At 42.8% G+C, this 21,481-nt stretch overlaps 1 protein-coding gene across 6 annotated transcripts in view; it reads right to left on the bottom strand.

Annotated features, from left to right (window-relative positions):
- ssp3 (short spindle 3) overlaps nt 1-21,481 on the bottom strand; it is a 259,626-nt gene that overhangs the window by 207,279 nt on the left and 30,866 nt on the right. For all 6 annotated transcript variants that reach the window (XM_055076977.2, XM_055076978.1, XM_055076979.1 and 3 more), the window contains 5 exons: nt 17,758-18,329; nt 17,187-17,250; nt 16,434-16,563; nt 8,582-8,693; nt 1,718-1,858 (listed from right to left, as the gene is read on the bottom strand). In XM_055076977.2, the coding sequence (XP_054932952.1) occupies nt 1,718-1,858; nt 8,582-8,693; nt 16,434-16,563; nt 17,187-17,250; nt 17,758-18,329 (1,019 nt within the window). The remainder of the gene's footprint in view (nt 1-1,717; nt 1,859-8,581; nt 8,694-16,433; nt 16,564-17,186; nt 17,251-17,757; nt 18,330-21,481) is intronic.

The raw sequence follows: 21,481 nt of genomic DNA, 5'->3' as shown, positions 1-21,481 counted from the left end.
ACTTGTAATTAGTGAGGTTGTTAATGGCTCTTCAATGAATGCCAAACATTCAGCACCCAGGTGCGCAACTGCCTTGGCTGGGACTGACTCACCAACCTAGTGCTTGGCACCTCAACACCACAGCTATTGAGCCACCATGACAGATGAATGGGAATTTCTGACAGTTTAGCTCAGTCTGTAGTAAGCAGTGAATATTGGCAAGGCATCATAGGCAGCAAAAAGTGAGGTCATAGTCTAAGAAACAGAGAGACCATAAAAAGAAATATCCAGCAAACACAAGTGAGTGAGAATTGCATGCGGTGATGAAAGCAAAAACGTTAAAGCATTAAGTGGATGCAGCTGATGCATAACTGGGTTAATTGTGAAAAACAGAAGGACAACCATTTGCACTCACTTACCTGAAAAAAATTAGTGGACACCACTGACCAACTCTTGCTTTCAGGTGAGCATACATGCTCACTTCTACTCCAAGGTATTCAGACTTTACTCTTGTTCGCCAGCTTACACTCACATTCAATCGAACATCGCACACACTGATGCTCATCGGCTCACACTCAATCACACTTAAGTCTCATTATAATTGCACTCAGTGGTGCTCCTGTTCCCACCAAAGTCTGCTCACATTTACCAATGCTTACCCTCACCCCTAACCATGCCTCCTTTCACACTTGTCAATGCCAGCTCATACTCGCCAGCTTTCATTCCCAGTTTCTTGCAATGACAGTCACTTATCTTGACACTTGTGCTTACCAGCATTTATGTCTAGTCAATAACATCAACAAAGAGTGAGTACAAAGACCTTGACATCAATCATATGAGTAACGAACAATTTCTGTATACTGCATGTTTTTCAGAGCAAATACATACAACTATAGCCCCTTTTCCACACCACATGCACTATAAAAACCAGTTTTAGTGCATTTCAGTGATCAGTGATGTGCCACAGCAAGAAATTTTTTCTGCTATAATGAAGGACAAGATCTCAGACTTGACTTCTTATTTACCAGAAAGGTGTAGGCGTGCTAGAAAACTGCGCCTTTCATATGGTCTGCAGTGCACAAGTTTTGGATTCTGGAACTACTGATATTGGGCTTATTGTAGCCGCAAGTCGATCTCATGACGTCATGATCAATATTTGGATGTTTAACAGTCATCATGATCAAGAGCTCATGTGCACATATTTGAACTGACATTGTATGTCAATTAATACTCACCGGCAATAACTCACGTTCACACACAAAACCATTCATGCTCGCAAGCACTCGCGCATGCTCAGAGGCACTCACAATTGCCATAACTCATGCATTCTCACCAGCAATCACTCCCGCACCCTTAGAGACAGTGGAATTCACCTATCGGTATTTTTTTCGTCTGGCATTCTTTCATCCACACATGCTCACACTCACATACTCACACACACATACACACACATCCGCACATACTCACACTCACTGGCTCTAATACAGTCACCAGTACTAATTCACAGTCACTCAGTGCGTCACCCCCTCTCACTCATTTTAACATGTCTACTCATGCTCACCAGTGTTTATTTGCACTCACCAGAACTCGCACTTGGGGAAACAAAAGTGATAAGTGTAAGACTGCACTCATAGGTGAGTAGGCTGACTAATGCTTGTTCTGCAGAGGAACTAGGTTGGCAACAATGATAGCAATGATAAAAGAAAAGCATGCAAAAATGAGTACAGTGTGTTTTTACCTTCTCTTCCTCATCGTGGGCCCTCTTAACCTTATTTTTCAGCTGAAGCTCCCGCTTTTCGGCAGCACGTTGCAATCGCTTCTCTAAAACAAGTCGTCTTTGAAGTTGGAGCTCCTCCTGCTGCGCTTTCTTCTCCTCCACCTAGCATGTAGAGAAAAAGCCCTCCTTGATGAGTATGAAGCAGTAAAAACAAAGCATGAAGCTATAAACTATGAGAATAGCAACAAAGTCCAGTGTATTTAAAGAGAGGCAAGTGAGTAAACCATACTTCTGAACATCCTTTGTTGAGCCTGCGATATCCAACACACTAATAAGCCTGTCACTTTTTCGCTTAACTCAAAACTCATCATAACGAAGTTGAAAGTGGAGCAGGAATTATACTTCATTATGTTCATTTTTGCCCTTTACTGCAATATATGCCCAATGGGGCACACAACTTAGAGCATGCAAAGAAGAAGGCAGCGTTGCAGCCCACTGAACCCCTACACGGCAGCGCATGATGGAATCTTAATAATAAAAAAGCATAAAAATCTTTTGTTTGTCTAACATGCAACTTTTTTTTGCACTTTATGCAACAGCCTTTACGATAGCTTCCTTCTTTTCCAAATAGATTATCCTTTGCTTCAGTGCTCCCCTTGACTTGCTTCGTGAAATCAGCAAAATGGCGAAGTGGTCAAAAAGAACAGCCCACATGCTGCAACACAAACTGAGTATGTTGCCGTCAAGCAGCACCAACTACACAGCTGACCAGCCCCTCTCACACATTATCGGCACCGCAGTGTAAACAAGGAGGCTGGCAAACTGTGCCACGCCACCTTGGCTTGGCCATATCGTGGCCTCCAAGACTGCAATGGCACCAATGCAATCTCTAGCAAGGCCTTGTTTAGCTGTGCCAGCCTGCACAGCAACCCGCAGGCATCATGCTGGTACATGCACTGACCTTTCACACCATTGCGCATAACCGCACTAGCCACACACAAGCAGTGGTTGGCACCACACTGCATGGGCTAGTGCAGCTAGGAGTGGCCTCCAGGATCTTGCCAGCGCAATCTCAGAGGCCACGTCTAGCAACGCCAACCAGTACAGTGGCGCCGCCATGGGAGAAGTATGAAGGCGATAGATCTGCCGCTTGCACACGGCCATGGTGGAAGCGCAGTGGTAAGAAAGATCAGTGTTGCTCAACGGCATATTTGATGAAGGAGTTTTGAAGTGCTGCCCCAAACGAGTGTAGAACCCCCACAGAAAGCAATATATGAACTTGATGTGCAACAGTTGGATACTTTTTTGGTTTCAAAGACAAATCCATTGGCATCATTCATGAAAATGAGCTTGAAATACATGGATCTCTAGGGGGATTTCAAGTGGAATTACATTTACATCATTATATCATTGGATATAATATGGTTATGTTGATGATATCGTGCTTTTAATAACGAGCTTCGAGTGTACTTTGTTTCCGGTACACTGTGAAATTCCCATGATGTGCATTTCTAATCATTATTTTGCAAAAGTCAATTGCAGCTAGCAAGAAGAGCCAAAGAGGCATGCTATGTATCAAGACAATTGTCGAATGACAACTGAGACATGGCCGAGTATTTGGACTATGTGGTTGCTCCATAAACAATGTACAAGGACGGCCAATGTTTCAGACACCTTACTGCATGCTGCTCCACATCAGCATGCTGCTCAACCGCACGCTTGTTAGGCAACTGAATCAAGCAGAAGGTTACATTTATTTGATATGTTGCCAGTACCTTGTGAAAAAAAAAAAAGATTGCAGAGCATGCAATGAACAGTGCCCAAGTCAAGCTGCTAAGATGTCAAGGCTGCATTTCCATGTTTGTTGTACTGCATCCCACATGTCCAGCATTTGTTCATTTAGTGCTAAATACAGCTGAAGCTTGACATAATGAACACGGATATAACGATGTGATATAACAAAGTACTGCCGAATCCACATATAACAATATTGTTTTACAACATATCGGATATAACAATGAGCAGCCAATGCACCGTCAACTTTTGTATGCATTCTACGGTAACATAAACTGCTTACTATAACGCTCCCATGCCATGTTACGGTTACAGTAATTAAATCTGGCTACTAGTCATGGGCGTTGAAAGGAAAAAGTGCGAAATCCTAAAGAAAAAAATGGGGCCCGCTCTGCCACACCCACCTTTGTGCCGCACACCCTGCAGGGCACGCTATTGTTGCGTTGCACCAATAGCCTTGCGTGCGCCCCTCTCCAATCTCTCTTGCACCCTCTCGGCGACATCAGAAGGATGGAAGGGAGACTTAAGAGAGGCAACAAAGGCGTGCCTTGTTGGGTGCATGGCACAAAGGTGGGTGTTATCAAACATGGTGGCTGTAAACAAAGTTATCATAATGTCAGCTGGGACGAACCCACAACTTTGGTTGCCGACTCTCGACGAAGCAGGGCTGACTAGGCCTAAGCAATGCAGCCGATGGAGCAGCTGGTGACAAGTCACCACGGGAAGCTTGCCCCTAATATGTTCACACACGTGAACCTTATGAGTGATCAGGCGTGAAATCAGATGCACAGGCTAGACTGATAGCAGTAGCAGCAGAGTATGAATCCAGGAGCCGTATCCTCAGTATGCGAAAAGTCTGTTCACAATCTGCGCATTTTGGCCAGCAGCTTGGCTGGACAGCAGTTGGTAAGACATTGCGATATCAGCGTTAGCACGATACTCGTGATAAAACTGATGGCACGGTTGCATATTCATGGCATTGCAGAGTGTGTACGTTGTTCCTATGTGGTGAAATGCTGACAGGTTATCAAAATTCACAGGAAACCCTTTGCTGGCCTGTCGGAGGCACACCGCTTGTGTTTCTTTTGTTAGACCTGATCCTTTTTCTTGCACCAATATCTGTGTGTATGCTTACAACAAATATTGGATATAGCAAAGTTATTTTAGTGTCCAATGCCACTTCGTTATACAGTAAAGCCTTGTTAATTTGACCCTCATTAATAAGGAAAATCTTATCACTTGGACTCATTCTTTGGTCCCGGCAGGCATATGCATCATTTATTGTAATCAAACTCTTGTTAATTCGGACATATTTGGCCAGAAATCAGTTAATTCTGGTGAAATTGACATTCTGTTTTTAGACTTATCGAAAGCCTTCGATACAGTGCCTCATGGAAAATTATTGTATAAATTAGACTGTATAGGGTTACCTTTGTACATTATTCAGTGGATTGCCTTGTACCTAGTTGATAGAAAGCAGTTTGCGGAAATTGATCATTGTCTGTCTAGTGCGCTGTCTGTTACCTCGGCATTCCACAGGGGAGTGTTTTAGGTCCGCTACTGTTTCTTCTTTATGTTAATGATTTGGTGGACGTAGTGCCTCATGATGTATCCATAAGAATGTTTGCTGATGATTGTGCTGTTTTTAAGAAAACATCCACAAATGATCATTTCTTGTTGCAAAAAACTCTTTTTGCAATCGATGTTTGGTGTATGCGTTGGGGTATGGCGCTGAATTCAGAGAAAACTGTACTTTTACGCGTCACAAAGAAAAAATGTCCTAGTACTTTTTCTTATCAGCTCCACAACCAGCCTGTATTAGAAGTTTCCCAATATAAGTACTTAGGCGTGGCACTAACTAATAAGCTTGCTTGGTCTGAGCATATATTGGAGATTTCTTCATCAGCCCTATGGAAGCTGTGGTTCCTTAAAAGAAAACATAAACACGCTCCAGTTAGTACCAAGATGTTAGCTTACAATACATGTATTCGGTCAAAACTAGAGTATGATCCCCATTATAAGAAGGTTGTTATGCAACTCGAAAGAGTCCAAAGAAAGGCAATAAGATTTATTTTTGATAGATACAGAAGGCACGATTCGCCATCCTTATTGATGCAGAAGTACAATGTACCGACTCTCGAGGTTCGCCGGAAAATTAGTCGTCTTGGCTTTCTTCACAACTGTCTTGCAGGGAAAACTAAATTAATACTTCCCAACTGCATAAAACATTTAACTACAAGGACAACTAGACACAGCCATGAATACTCTTTATCGGCAATTTTCGCTAGAACCGAGACACACAAGTACACTTTTTTCCTCCGAACAGTGTCCGAATGGAATTCCTTGCCCCGACAGATTTTTAAATCCGCCGACTTTAGGAAAGTGCTCGAGTCTCATATTGTAAACTTCAATGGTTGAACTTTGCTACGGTCTTCGTGTTCTGTTGATTTTTGTTGTTGTTGATCTTCGTTTCATTGTATGTATCCTTTGTAGCCCCTCCTGCTAGGGCCAAATTACTGGCCTGCAGTATTGCGTAAATAAAAAAAATAAAAAAATTAAATTCAAACAACTCTTGGAGCTTGACAAGTGCAGAGCGCTGTAAATGTGCAACGCAAAACACAGCTAATGCAAATGCGCGACACAAAACACAACTGTAAGAACAGTTGTGTTTCTAGTGTTACTATGATAAAGATATTCTTGTTTCAAGCAACCTGGTGACCCTGCTAACATGCTGTCAGTCGCAGTGGCCTAGCTTAATTAAACTCATTAACTCTAGGTGTTTCGCAGCGAACTAAAGAAAGAGAGAGAGAGAGAGAAACAGAGATGTATTCCTAAAATTGGTGATGTAAAGTGTGCATCACTTTGCTACTTTAACTTCACCGTACAGGAATGCTGACTTTTTTATAGCCAGTGCAATATTCGCAGAGAATGTGCTAATAATTAGATTGCACAATTTTAGGAGTGCAGGTGGAGCACCAGCGACACATGCACAAAAAGCCCCAAGGAAGTGATGAAACATGTCACATTGTTTGGGTGAGTGCCAGTCCCACATTGAATGGACGTTTGCATTTATTTCAAGTAAAAATAAGCTTGTGGTGCATTTCCTGCAAAAATGCAGCACTAGAGGGCAATTTATTTATTTATTTATTTATTTATTTATTTATTTAAGATGTCCTTATAGGCCTCGTATGAGGCATTGGGTAAGGGGGACATCACAGAAGGACTAAAAGAGTATATATATAGTGGGAACATAACAAAACATAATGCACATAACTTATTAACAGACACGAAAATGTACACACAACATCTTATACAAACATTAAAGCATTGCGCAAAAATAATAGGACCGGTAGAGAACATATTAGAGAAAAGACAAAAAATACAGTTCTTTCAGTAAACAATGTAAAAAAATATAGCTACTCTAATGTCATACGTCAATAAATACAAAAAAATAAGCGGAATAATGAGCTCATAAACAATAGGGCACATAGAGCCCATATAACTAGAAAACAAAAGAAAATGCACCATGCATTTTATTGAAGTTAAGCAGTGAAATATGAACTTATGAGCTGGGGGAATTTATCAGGATTTGTTTCGGACACAATGAAATCAGGTAGAGCGTAACACAAACAAGTAACACGAGGAAGCGCCAACCAATGAATGTATGAGTGTTCCCGTAGATGCACATGAAGCTGAGGTGATTATATAATCTATGAGGTGTGCAAGCTGCGACTTGAAGCCATAAAGAAATTTTCCTAGCCGCATGAACGTCCTTGTGAGAAATAATGATATGAGTGCAAAATCATGTCGAGTACTTAGGGGCGGAAGTGAAATATCAAGTTTTATTTGTGAGATGCTTGAATTACAGGTGTGGTTACGCGAGATAAACCTAGCGACACCCTATTTTGAGCGGATTCTAATAAGCTTATTAGGTTGTTATTCGGTTATTAATAAGGTTGAACTGATTAGTTCACTGCAGTCAGTGCATTTCATTATAGGTACTATAAAATCAGGACAAGTTGTTCACAGTGAAGCACCACCATGTGCATTTCAATACATGCCACCGACCACCTATCCACACTAATGCAGCAACAGTGCTGCCACCTGTAGCTCAATCTCACAGGGAATAGCTTTTGTTCTTGCATTTACTGTTACTCACACCGCACTGGCCACATGCCTTCATGGTTGTGTAGTTGCCATCCATGATCGCGCTGATCGCAGCCACAGTTTCGTCCGCAACAGTTGTGGCAAACGGTAGTATTGTTTTGACTTGGTGCATGCACCATCTGTGTGCTTTCCGAACTGCATGGTTGCCGCCTATGATCGCATGGACAGCAACCATGGCTTCGTCCACAGAGGTTGCAGTACACAATAATTTTGTTTTGACTTCACGCACATGTCAGCGGCACGCCTTCTGAACTGTGGTCCATGATCGCATCAATAGTGGCCGCGGTTGTTGCCGCAGTGGTTGCAGTAAACAGTAGTGTCATCTTAACTCAGCATGCAATGTCACTAATACGGAAGAACCTGTCGAGGATGAAGAGCGCCAGCTACATCTCAATGAATGAACAGAGGTGCAGTCAGAACGCAGGCAAAAGCTTGCATGGACCAGGAATGCACGCATAACAAAGGCTTGCAAGAGTGACAGCGAGGGTGACATGGCTTTGCGGTGATCCACTCTCCCCTCACCTAATGCCTCATGCACTACTGCGGCAGCTAGTGTTCCTTTTCGGTCACTCTACAGGAAATATTCCACATAAAATATGAAAAAGTGTTCGTCGCAGAAGACCACAGGTCAGTTACAGACCTAAAAGCAACGGTACCTGAACAAATGAAAAGAAAACCTAACATGCGGAAATCCCATAAATGGCGCAGTACTAAGCCACAAATTAAATTATTTTTGATGTTTTCTGTTAGATTGATTTTAGAGAAACAGACATTTGCCACACAACAGCAGCATAGATATAAACCACACAAAAACAGATAACAGTTTCATCAGTACTTTGTTCCATGTGTCTTTTCCTTGTGCTGTAACTATTCAATACGAAATGATGTTTTACACTGCAAGGCATTGCAGAAAGTTTCACAGACCTTTTTAGATTGATCTCTGCATCGTTGCGCTTTCTCTTCCCGAATGCGTTCCCTCTGCTCTTGCGCCTTGGCTTGCTTTTCCTTGTGACGCTGTATGGTCTCAGACAGGGATCTATGAACAAAATTAGAGTAATTCAGATTTATATAAGGGCACTCCATAAAGATCGCTACCACAATGTTTCTTCATATTTCGAGCACAAGTTCACCCTAGAGGAAGATTCATATGCAAAACTTAACTGCTGATTCAGTTCCTGGACATAGCGCAATATGGTTCAGTGGCACCAAATCATGCCATAAGGCTACCAGACTAGCCACAGTTAAACCTCAATATAATGTATGCAAATTTGGCAAGTTGCTTTGTTATATAAAAATATAGTTGTATTGAAATCTGACTTTTTATGCAAATAACTACTTGCCGATAAATTTTTCTTACACGGAATAGGGCTGCAGAAATTTTGAATTATCGGGCAATCGAAGAAAGCAAATTTGAATGAGAAAACAGTTCACTTCAATGAATCTGGAAGTTGGCGATAAATGATACGGTTTTGTGCCACGTCGACGATATCTTCACATAGGCGGTACGAATAAAGCGAAGCCAGCCACGCTTTCGCGTGCACTCCATCCCCACGGCTGATAACGTCAGCCGCAATGGGGTGACACTATCATGAAAAGCGCCGGTAGCGGGGAGCGAATGCTTCAGCTGCCTCTCACTCCAATGGGTCACCATAACTGTAGATTATGCAACTCTCAATACTATACGCACGGGAAGACAGCTCACGTGATGTCAGGCCATCTCGACATGCCCACTCTTTGCACATGCAGCAGATTACCTATATAGGAGGGTGTGTGGCTGCATATATGCTTAGCCGCACTTACAGCCATGCGCAGCCACGGTTGAGGCGCACGGCAAAAATTGCGGCGCGCACAACTTAACCCCCCCCCCCCCTACCGCCCTGCCCCTCACGTGTGCTTGATCCCGTTAATGTGAGCTCACTCCCTTCCCCCTCCCTTTGCTCGCACAGGGGTGTCACTCGCTCGTGACGCCACCATCTTTGTTTCTCACCCTCGCACACTTTCCCTCACACCCAAAGCACAAAGGGTGCAGGGCATGATAGGATCTTATCGCACTTAGACTTTATACGGAACACAATGCTGCTTCACTTCGGTGGTCGCGCTTGTCGCGCTGCGCGCGATTTGAGAGGTGCGTTTGCAAGCGGCCTCTTGTAATCCAATCATTTGATCATCTGTGTCAGCAAAAGTTTCCATTTACTGTCACGGAATTCCTTTGCTACGAAAGCAAAATTTCTCATTATATTGAAATTGCATACAAACACACTTTGTTATATTGAGGTTCCAATTACATGGTGTTCTATAGACAAGGGGTTACAAAAAGTTAAATACTTCGTTATATCGAGAAGTTTGTTATATTGAAGTTCATTATATGGAGGTTTAGCTTACTTGCATGGTGACTTGATGCCATGTCACAACGTAACAGTCATGGTCTACAGACAATGATTCAGTTCACCATGTGGTTCAACTTACTGACTGTCTGATGCAATTTCCACCTATATCTACGTGTCTATCACCTCCTTCCTAAAGAGTAGGCATGCACTGTGCCCTTTTTGGTGGCCAGTTGCCAGCCTGCTCCTCCCCAGCTTTACCTCTCTATTTGTATGTTTCAAACCAAATAACATCACCAACCAACACCTGCGCTATGATAAACACTGCACTTGAGGGGTCAGGACTGATTCTGATGCCCTGAGTTTCTGCACAATTCAATCTAAGTATGCAAGCATTATTGCTTTCAACCCCCACAGTGATGTGACCATTAAAACAAGGAATTAAATCTGTGACCACGTACTCAGGCTGCAGAGTGCCATAGCCACCTAGTGATTCACAGCACCAGGTGTCAATGTGAAGAGTTTGCTCATTTAAAATTAGTCTGACTTTTGTTAAGTCAACTCTGACGGCAGTGACAAAATTGGTCAAATTATCTGGCAGATCAAATTAAACTTGAGGCAGAAAAAGACACCGAATCCCATTGCTGATTCGATTGGCAGTATTTGCCTCAACCCTAATACATTCCATATGTTTATAGGTTCAAAGTAAAAAAAAAAGTACGACAAAAATTACATTAGAGCTCCTAAACAAATAATAAGTTGAATGCACATGCCATTATTTAACAAGAAAAATGTAGCATGCCTCTAATTCTGGCAACAAGAAAAAAACTAAGCCAGCAAACTTAACCTTCAGAGAATGAAAACATATTTACTTAAGTTTCTAGTCATCACTCTCAGACAGAACTTTATCACTGCATACGAAAACAAAGCACTTTACCACTGTCTATGATATTCTGAATTCACGAAACGACATCACAAACAATCGCAAATGGGACGGTGGCCCCCATGTCTGGACTAACCAATCCACTAGTTCAACCTGTGACACATGCAGTTTTCCGGTACACCAAAAACATGTGATGCAACTTATTGCAGCTAGCTTAATAACTTATCGTTTGATATGCTTTCATAATCAAATTGAAAGTAGCATGTCATCGTCACCATCATGGAGGAAGAAAGAAATTAGGAGAAAGCATCACACATCACACTACTGAAGCCAAACATATCAGCCTAACATGTGATTGTCGCGAGTTTCACCAGAGAAGACATGAAGCTATAGTTGCAGTCAGGCACGTATCCAGGGGGGGGGCACCCCCTCCCCCCAAAATTAGACAGCATAGCCCCCCCCCCCCCCCCCCGTCCCCTATCTGCCCCAAGGCACCACTCCTCACACACATTCCTAAAGCGTCGACAAATCAATCTACTCAGCGGTCAACATTTTGCGGCCTTTTACAGCGAAAGCAGTGTATGACTAACTTCCATAGTTTTTTTTCGGTGTCCGTTAACAGAAAAAATCATCATGTGGGCCGCTCCTGGTGATTGTGCAAAACGGGTCCAAGATCAATCGCACATACCCCTGTGGACTCGGGAACCTATAATGCGCCCTTCGGAATCTTCAGGAGGGGCCCATGAATGCGCAGTGCTTAATGCCTGCTTCACCTCCGCCGAGGGTCGGCCCGGTGTTGCACTATCTTTGGGAGCAACCCACATATGGGGGGTGCTTAACGCCTGCTTCACCTCTGCTGTGGGTGGGCCCGGTATTGCATTACCTTCGGGATGGACACACGCATGGGGTGTTCTTAATGCCTGCTTCACCTCCACCACGGGTCGGCCCGGCATCGCATTACCTTCGAGATGGACCCACGTGTGGGGAGCGCTTAACGCCTACTTCACCTCCGCGGCGGGTGGGCCTGGTATCGCATTACCTTTGGGATGGACCCATGTATGGGCAGTGCTTAACGCCTGCTCCACCTCCGTCGCTGGTGGGCCCGGCATTGCGCTACCTTTGAGATGGACCCACGTGTGGGGAGCGCTTAACGCCTGCTTCACCTCCGCCCCGGGTGGGCCCGGTATTGCAATATCTTCGGGATCGGCCTACGTATGGGGAGTTGTTAATGCCTGCTTCACCTCCACCGCGGGTTGGTCCGGCATTGCATTACCTTTGGGTAATGGAGGCGAAGCGCGCAACGCCTGCTTCACCTCCACCACGGGTCGACCCGGCATTGCACTACCTTCGAGATGGACCCACGTATGGGGAGTTCTTAATGCCTGCTTCACCTCCACTGCGGGTTAGCCCGGCATTGCACTAACCCCCCCCCCCCCCCCCCCCCGAAAAAAATCCTGTGTACGTGTCTGGTTGCAGTAACCTATCATATTTGGCTTAGCTGCTAATATAAAGCATCAGCAGTGATGTATTCACCAACACGCACTACCTTATTTATTTTCTTTCAATAATATTACCCATGCAACACAAAAACAGTGCTATCAGATTATGGCTGCACAAAGCGCCACAAGATGTGGCTACCAGCATTGCTACTGCCTTGCACGTCACAGTAACCTGGTATTCTGTAAAGGTAATATGCACATGGACAAGTTAAATCTTTCTATTGTCAATAGTGACAGACTTCCTGGGCACCACACAACCTTCTCTATTCACAAAGAACATTGACAAAGATACTCCAAGCAGCTCATAACGGTGTGACAAAATTTGAATAAATTAAGAAAAACAGTCCATCATAACACATTAGGCATTGTCGAACAAAACAAGTCTGTCTTTACACTCAGAAACAGCCTTTATTTTCTACTGTGGGGGATTCCTTAGACATGAAAGAAAAAACAGAGAGAGAGAGAGACAAATTACAGCAGAAAAGGCACCTCAGTTTGATCATTCAAGAAAGAACCAATGCTCGGAGAATATAGCGTATACAAGCACCACTTGCGTTAAAGGAAAGAAGTTTTGCCATCTTTGTAGTTCCTGATTACCGACTGCAAGCACGATTATGAGTTTAGAAACATTGTGCCTTTCAGTTAGATTAAAGAAGTTTAAAAACAAAACATGACAGTATACACTGACATAACCTGTTGCCAAGGCAGAAGAGTAATCTCGGCTCATTTCAGTGTCTGAGGAGAACGAACCCTTCATCTGAATATTGTCCGTGTCTGTGCAACTTTGCATGAACAATACTGCTGATTTATCTGCACCAATTTCTGCCTATTTTTATAATTAATAGTAATATCAAAAATGTTCTTGCTCCGAAAGCTATCTTGTAATACATAACAAGGTTCACGTGAACTTTTACATTTCAAAAGAACACCCTAACAAGAGAATGCCCTAATCTAACCTCAATGATTTTGGCCACTTACAGCCCCAGAATCGATATGCCCTAATACCAGCAGGTTTCTGTTGATGACTGTTCCCACTATAACGTGGCCTGCTATGGCCTGTGATTGAAGATCTTGTGCTCAGCAGCAAAATATCATTGCTGGTGCACTGGCTCGCCTCCATTGCATGTAGCGAGGTTCAGATGTGCAAATATCATATTTATTTGAATATAGGCCAATATATTTTTTTTTTTCATATAATCATATACTACCAAACTCTAGGGTCGGCTTAGATTTGAGGATATCAAAAAATGTGCCGGTTTGTAATTGAAAATGATAAATATGGTGCATAGCCAGCGCCATCTAGAAAAGTCAGTATCGCAGTCGCTATTAGCCGTGCCAGCAGCCAATTGAAGTACACGAGCAACATCGCTATTTTGACCTGTCTCGTATTAATGTGCAGTGTGGCCCATAGCGTGGCTGGCGTGGCATTATCGTAATGGCACCAAACAGGTGATACCACTATAATGCCACTTTCAAACAAAAAGTTGTGCTAGCCACAGAGGCATCGTCAAACGTCCAACCCGGGCGGGACTTCCGCATCGATGAGAAACACGTCCATTGTTGGAAAGGGAAACGGCACGCTTTTTGCAGGTGCCGCAACGAGAGGAGAGCAATAAGGAATAATTCGCAGTTCCGCTTGAAAGGCGAAGCACCGATTGTGATAGCAAATTAATAGATAGCTGTATGAAGTAACGATAGTAGTTTTGCTGGTCGTATAAACTTGTAAACATTCACTTACAAACTAAATTAACTATGATAGAATGTGTAAGCATGACTCAACGAGGATGTAGAAAGAACACATTCCTTGACTTGTTTAAATAAAGCTCACTTTTTGATTTATTTATTTATTTATTTATTTACTGATTGGTTAATTAATTAATTAATTAATTAATTAATTGATTGTTTGATTGATTGATTGATTGATTGATTGATTGATTGATTGATTGATTGATTGATTGATTGATTGATTGATTGATTGATTGATTGATTGATTGATTGATTGATTGATTGATTGATTGATTGAACAGACACACAGCGACAGCGCTGTCTTTGATGTCTGCTTCTTTCTACGTCATTGTTCAGGCATGCTTACACATTCTATCATGGATTCAAACCAACTATACCGTAAACATGTTTTAACTAAATTAACCAGCACAGTGTCACGCGCACACAGGTAAACATGAACACATCCTGCTCACTCAGTGAAAATGCTAGAAATAGGAATCGTGGCAACAGCTGCGAGCCAATTGACCTACGTGCCATCTGTTACTTCAACACGAATGAAACATCAAAAGCACAGTGCATACGAAGCTACCAGCACTAAGCGCAGTCAGCAAACATCGCAGATCACTTTGAAGGTGAGGCCCACGTGGGCACACACTTTGGTCACATCGCAGATTGTTTTCAAGACACACGAGAGCCGGCAACGCGTCCCTATGGCGTCTGCCAAAGGCGTCTACTATGGCGTCCGCGATTCACGTGGCTAACGCCATAGTAGACACTGTGGTTGTCTCCACTATATACGGAGCAGTGGGTGAGGAGGACATTGAGGCACCCTAGCAGCCGCCGGAGAAGAATGCCCGCCTCCCTCACCTGTCTCCCCTGCCTCGCGCACCACAGGAGAGGGCACACATCTGGGCGGTGTTCCTCGCTCACGCATGCAAGACTGAACTACGTTCGTCAGCTCACGCTCACATTTATATTTTTTTATTTATTTACAGAATACTGCAGGCCAACTTATGACCCAGGCAGGAGGGAATTCATTCATACAGTAATGCAATTAAATATGTTCAAAGAAAAGAAGTGCATATGAAATATGAAATACATTGAATCATATGAGGTACATTGATGGATGATATAAATACATAAAAAACACATTCTACAAGCATATAATGCAAGGGATTGAACTGAAAGGAGAGAAATATTTACAGTATCAGTTTACACAGTTTTTACACAGTTTACACAGGTTTTTTTCTTTTTTTTAATGCTAACATGCATGAAAGTACTCATGCGGTCACACGTTTATTTGAAATGCAGTTTTTAAATGGCATGTAATATGTTATTGGACAGGAATACATCGGCCGGCAGAGAGTTCCAATCATTTATTGTTCTAGGAAAGAAGGAATATTTAAAGCAATTTGTACTCGTGAAAATGGGGTTATCTTGTCGGGGTGATAATTTCTGGTAGCTCTAGCTGGTAGCGGCTGGAGACAGGGTGAATGACCAAGATGTAGTTCCCTTTTTCAAAGGAGGAAAAGCAATGTTAGGCGTGCTACCTTTCTTCGGGATTCTAAGGTGGCAATATTATTTTCATTAATCAATTGAGAGGGGGAGTCATAACGTCCATAACAATCATATATGTAGCGAACGGCAAGCCTGTTTATGTTTTCCAGTTTTTTAATATTTTTTTTCGTGAATGGGTCCCAGACGACGCAAGCATATTCTAATCGCGACCTTACGAGTGTGCTGAATGCCAATTGTTTCACGGATGGAGGAGAATGTTTCAGCTTGCGTCTCAGTAGGCCGAGTTTACATCGAGCAGACGCACAAACATTATCAATGTGTTGCGACCAGGTTAGACGATTGTTCATGCTTTCACTCATACGGAATGCGACGGCGACGGCAGAAATGCACCTGGAATGTCCATATCATTGCTATCGCAATACAATAAGCACACGATAACAGAGAGGAGTTGTTAAACAAGGTTACACCGAGTTTCGATACGTGCGAGCCATGCTGCACTGTCTACGCATGCATGGGTGCACGGACGCGGGCCTGCGTGCGTCCACAAGCATGTGTGTAGTCTGGGTTATAGCGACGAGGCTAGTAGCGATGATGACATATAGTGAACTCGGCATGTTCGTATTAAATAAATGCTGTTTTATTTTGTGAATGCTGTCCTCACTTTTTTTTCGGCCTACATTCGAGGTAAGTTTTTTAAATTTTTTTCGGGCTTCGGACATTCGGGTGTCGGCTTAGAAATCGGGGCCGGCCTAGATTCGAGTAACTATGGTATATTCTTCTCAGACTTGTCTTTGGCAAAGCAAGGAGCATGCAAAAGCAAAACCAACCTCTTTCGTGTTGCACAAGACAGCTTCTCGTGCATTTGAAGTGCACGTCCTGGTGTACGTAGTTCAAGCTCCTCCAAACAATCCATTTGGTCACCCCAGCTCAGCCCCATGTCATGAACCATTTCCTCAGCTGCAATCATGAAAAAATATTCAATACAGTTTAATAAAGATGCAACACTTGTTGTTTTTCTCCTGTTCTTCCCTTCCCCCCCCCCCCTTGTTGGAAGCTACAATATCTCAGAGGCACATTAATTTGACAAAGAAACAGGACAATAGCAAAATAAAATTAGAACTGACTGGTTCATGTCATGGGAACAGCAGATGCAACACTGGTACAATTAGAAAAACAAGAAAATCCTTATTATTAAAGGTATTCCTCAACATAGCACTGCAGTGATGTACAAGAATGGCTGTTTCAAGATTAGCAATGGTGATTGCAGAAATGGTTTTTGTGTGGTCCTGGCTTCACTTTACTGCTTCATCATTAACTGTAGGATATGTGTTGTAAATGTGGAGTCAAGAGTAACTAGCGCTCATGGCACACTTGTTTAAAGGGACCCTTATTACCAATATTGAAATGTCTGTACCCAACATGCACAGAAAAATATATGCATCTTCCATGCAGTGATGTCCTGAAGGCTATTATACATTGGGCTATATCAATGAGAATCAGTATGTGTTGAAAGAATGCAAGTTTCATGGTGATGAGGTATTCTAGCATGAATGGCGTATATATTCTTTTATACAACACACCTTCAAGTGTCTGCTCTTGGACCTCAACAACATCCTCTTCAAAAGGCGACATGGGTTTTGGTTCCTGTAATTAAACAAAAATACACCAAGCCATATTCTTAAAGTTTCACTCTCAGTTAGATATGTAAAAAACATAGCACCAACTACCCAGCCACGTCAACAATACAAAAAGGGCTGTCCAGTCTTGAAGCACTGAAATATAGAACACTGCAATGATTTATTGACTGATTTTTACACCCAAAACTCCATTTGAGTTTCAAATTATGATGTTGCAGTTGCTATGCTGTTAGGGCTCTATATAAAATTCAACCAGCACAAATTTATTAATGTGTGCCAAAATTTTTGTATGAAGATATCCTTGCATTGAACTCCCATTAAAACACAGTCACCATGCCCATAAGATTAGCCTCAAGCCAAGGGCTCAGATTGCCACAGCGACAAAGCCACTGCAGCAGGTACAGCACTAATCAAGGTCTGACTACGGGCATACAGCACTAATGGCAAGAAAGCTATCACACAAGATAAAGAATTAACATGAAACCACCAGTGGGCAGTATTCTCATTCACTTACTTGTGAAATATCTTCTTCCTGCAATGGGTCATCTCTTTGCAGGGTTGGTTTATTTTGTTCAACAGGTTCTGAGACCTGTTTTGTCTTATCTGTGGCATCCTCTACAGGAGAAGTTGCAGGTGTGGCATTTTCCTTCACAAGGTTCTCTGTGTCAGGAACAGCCTTCTCAACTTGCTTACTTTGCTGAGTTGGGCAGAGAAAGCTTTTTGACCTGGCACCAAGGCTTGGGGCTGTCGTGCTTTTACACGCTGCGACAGTGTCTCCCCGATTCTTTTGCGGTACTAATGAAGGCATGGATGTAGCACTTTTAGGGCCAAGCTGCTGTCCTGTGGCACTCCTGCTTGAATTTTTCGCTGGTCTCGATGATGGAGGTCCACTGGAAAGTGGTGCAGAGGAGCGCCGAGGCGTTTTAACCCGACAGGGAGCAGGTGCTGAAATGACTGGTGCTGAAGGAGATCGTTTGACTCCCATAGCTTGGCTGGATGGTGCCTGGTGTGGCAGCATTTTCTTCGGAGGAGAATTCCGTGAGCGTGGCTTGTTGCGGCGCACAGTCTCCCAGCCTTCAGAGTCATCTGTGTGAAGCAAAATCAAGATATTTTCGACTTGCAGCCAAGTTGCATTTGAGCAAACATTCAGAGCTCGTGTAATAATGAATCTATTTCATTCTTTTTTCTTTTTCTTTTACTTATTTATATACCCGTACCATATTTCATCTAGAAGTATTACAGCAAGAGAGACCGCAATGACCACAGTACCAAGAGTATTTGTACACAGAATGCACTGACATAACACAGATAATTCACAAATTCATAATACATCCTCCTTGATGATATATAATACATGAAGTACAATTAAACGGGTTACAAGAATGAATATGCATATGATGCTATAGGAGACCCAGAAAGGAGAGGTTAAGATATTTTATTCTATGTAGTGACATACAAGGTGTTTCACGTATCACGTAACTTGCACCAAGGATATGAAAAATGTGGTTAGCCGCAGCTGAATGAAACCAATGGCACACGGTTTGCCATCACGTGGCACTCCTTAGAGTATATTTTATAATCTGCTTAATTAGTTAATTAACTAAGATGAATTATGCAATTTCTTTAATATTCACTTTAGGGCCAAGTGCGTTTCATTGTGTTGTAGAGGAGGTTCAGAAACAAACAATCCAATTTTTGTGGCAATGTACATGCTGCATGGCCAATTCTTTTCAGCGTTTAAAGAAAGCCCATAAAATATGAAGTAAAACCATGTGACTACACTCGTACGCTATCGTATTGCAGTGCTCTCAATTGTGGTTTGTGCAGAAGAACCGTGTGCACGGACCGTGGCAAAGTGAGAAGCCGCAGCTCCAGACTTCGGCTTCACAGTTCATCAGCATCTTTGGCGGTGGCATACGAAAAGGAAACACTGTCGTCCCTGATAAGCGATAGGCTCGACGCACGATTGAGAGCGGTGCAATATGATGGCGCACAAGCACAGTCATGTGGTTTTATTTCATATTTCGTGGGCTTTCTTTAAAAGCCAAAAACAATCGCCACGAAGCATGTACGTTGCCACAAAAATTGGATCGGTCATTTCTGAACCCCCCCTACAACGCAACAAAACCCACTTGACCCTAAAATGAATATAAAAAAATTTGCCTAATTCATCTTAGTTAACTAATTAAGCGGAATATAAAAAATACTCTAAGGACCGCCACACGATGGCGAACCATATGCCGTTGACTCCAGTCAGCTGTTGCTGGCCACTTTCTTTAAATCCTTGTCGCAAGTTACGTGAAACACCCTGTATAATAAAGCAAATGCATAGAAAAAAGAAAACAGGACAATAAGTGCACATGGCAATTCAGTGCATCAGAAGAAACAATTGCATGTAGTTTGTAATGCTATTGCAGGAAGTCACTTTATTTATTATAGTATATTCATGTTACAGTTTTCAGTTTGCTTGTTTATCGTTCTTTCGACACTTGACGAATGTTTGTAGCTGAGCGGTTGTGCGTCTCGACGCGATCAGGCTCATCATGCTCTTCTTACTTTTCTAGAATTACCTGACTTTGTTTCACATTTGTAGTTCAGACACTAGTTCTTTTATTTAACATTCTGTAGTAGCGGGACCTTCAGTGACTGGCACTCCTGTGTGTGACCTGTACTGTGTGTTCTACTTTATTCTTTTAGATTTGTTCCGTTGCACTTTCTTTCCTCTTTCTTCCCCTCCTTCCTATCTTCCATTTCAGTGTTTCTGTCACCTCCTTTCTGAGGAGTAGGCAGACGTTGTGCCCCTTCCGGTGGCAGTTGCCAGCCTGCTCCTTGCTTTCTCTTTCCTGTTTAATGTATATATGTTTTCAAAACAAATAATGATTTGCACAGACCCCCTTCTGGTTTTAATAAAATGTTCTATCAAGTTAGCAGTGTATGCATTTGTTTTCACATCCTTATCTGAGCTCATGCTATACCATCAACTCAACAAACAGCCCAAACTTTTCCACTGTTGAGCAAATAAAGATCTGATTATCCAAACATCAAGTTCCATTTAAATGAGTCCAGTACCATCCATTGAACTTGGTGAAAAAACACAGTCAGCGAATAGCATACGCTGCTGTGGACATGTCAGTCAAATTTTGCAGCTGTGTGTTCTTTCCCGGCTGCTATATTTTGTCATACAGCAGATTCTAATACCAATACAATGCAATGGTACCAGCCAGTAGCTGACATCAATCGAGAAGTGTGTTTGGATCAGTGCACTTCGTCCTGCTGTTACTGTGTATATTTATTGATGCAGTTTAAAGGGTCCCTGAAACAGTTTGGACAAATTTTGGAGACACGTAGGGCACAGCTATAGCAAAACATTTGCGCTACAATTTAAGTGAAGCATCTTAGATTAATAGAGCTACGGATGATTAAAGTTACCCTGCTCCCAGCCATGCTTTTTCTCAACCTGTTTGCAGAGTGATTGGGGCTAATGTCCGCCTTCAGTGACTGTGTCATGATGTGACATAGTGTCATCTACTTCCGGTTGTCTTGGAGCCAGTGCACGAAGCCTCTCCAACCTCTCCGGTAGCCGCCTGGCCGTCGATGCCCAGTGAAAGCTAAACAAGCAAGGTGCACTGTGGGCATTTTGTCACAGCGCCGAGCATGCCTGGTATTCTGGCAACCGCAGGCAAGCAGGGCATTCTGATGGATGGACGGAGGCATAAACTAAAGCCCCTCCATACTACTACCCCTGAGATGAAAGGGCTTTAGCGTAATGTGAGTGGTGCAGCCACCCGGTGGCGCAGAACTTAACCAGCCAAAGACAGGCTTAATACTGCTGTAACCAAGTGTATAACATTTTAAACATTTAAGGGGACGACATGTTCACGACTATGCTACTGCCCACTATGTAACAAGGGCGATCCATGGCGCTCATGAATAGAAAGCTCAAGATCTACACTGACTGCGTAGATGTTCTAACACAAGCAGATGAAACTTGCTTGCCGGAAGTGCTTAAGTGTAGCGATAAATTGTTGTGTATTCTCTTTCGGTTACTTTTTTTTTACCGGAACAAATTAACCAACATTCCAACAATAACAAACATTTCCTTACTACAAAATTGGAAAAATTATTGCTTATGCAACCTGGGTAGCTAATCAGATAGCTCCCCCAATTGATGTCAATTGGGCTACCTTACCTACATCACTTGTGAAGGGGTGGCTGAAAACTCAGGAGAGCAGCGCCAC

This window comes from Dermacentor andersoni, chromosome 2 (genome assembly GCF_023375885.2).
Source record: "Dermacentor andersoni chromosome 2, qqDerAnde1_hic_scaffold, whole genome shotgun sequence".
Lineage (NCBI taxonomy): Eukaryota > Metazoa > Arthropoda > Arachnida > Ixodida > Ixodidae > Dermacentor > Dermacentor andersoni.
This window is presented reverse-complemented; position numbering and strand designations above follow the sequence as displayed.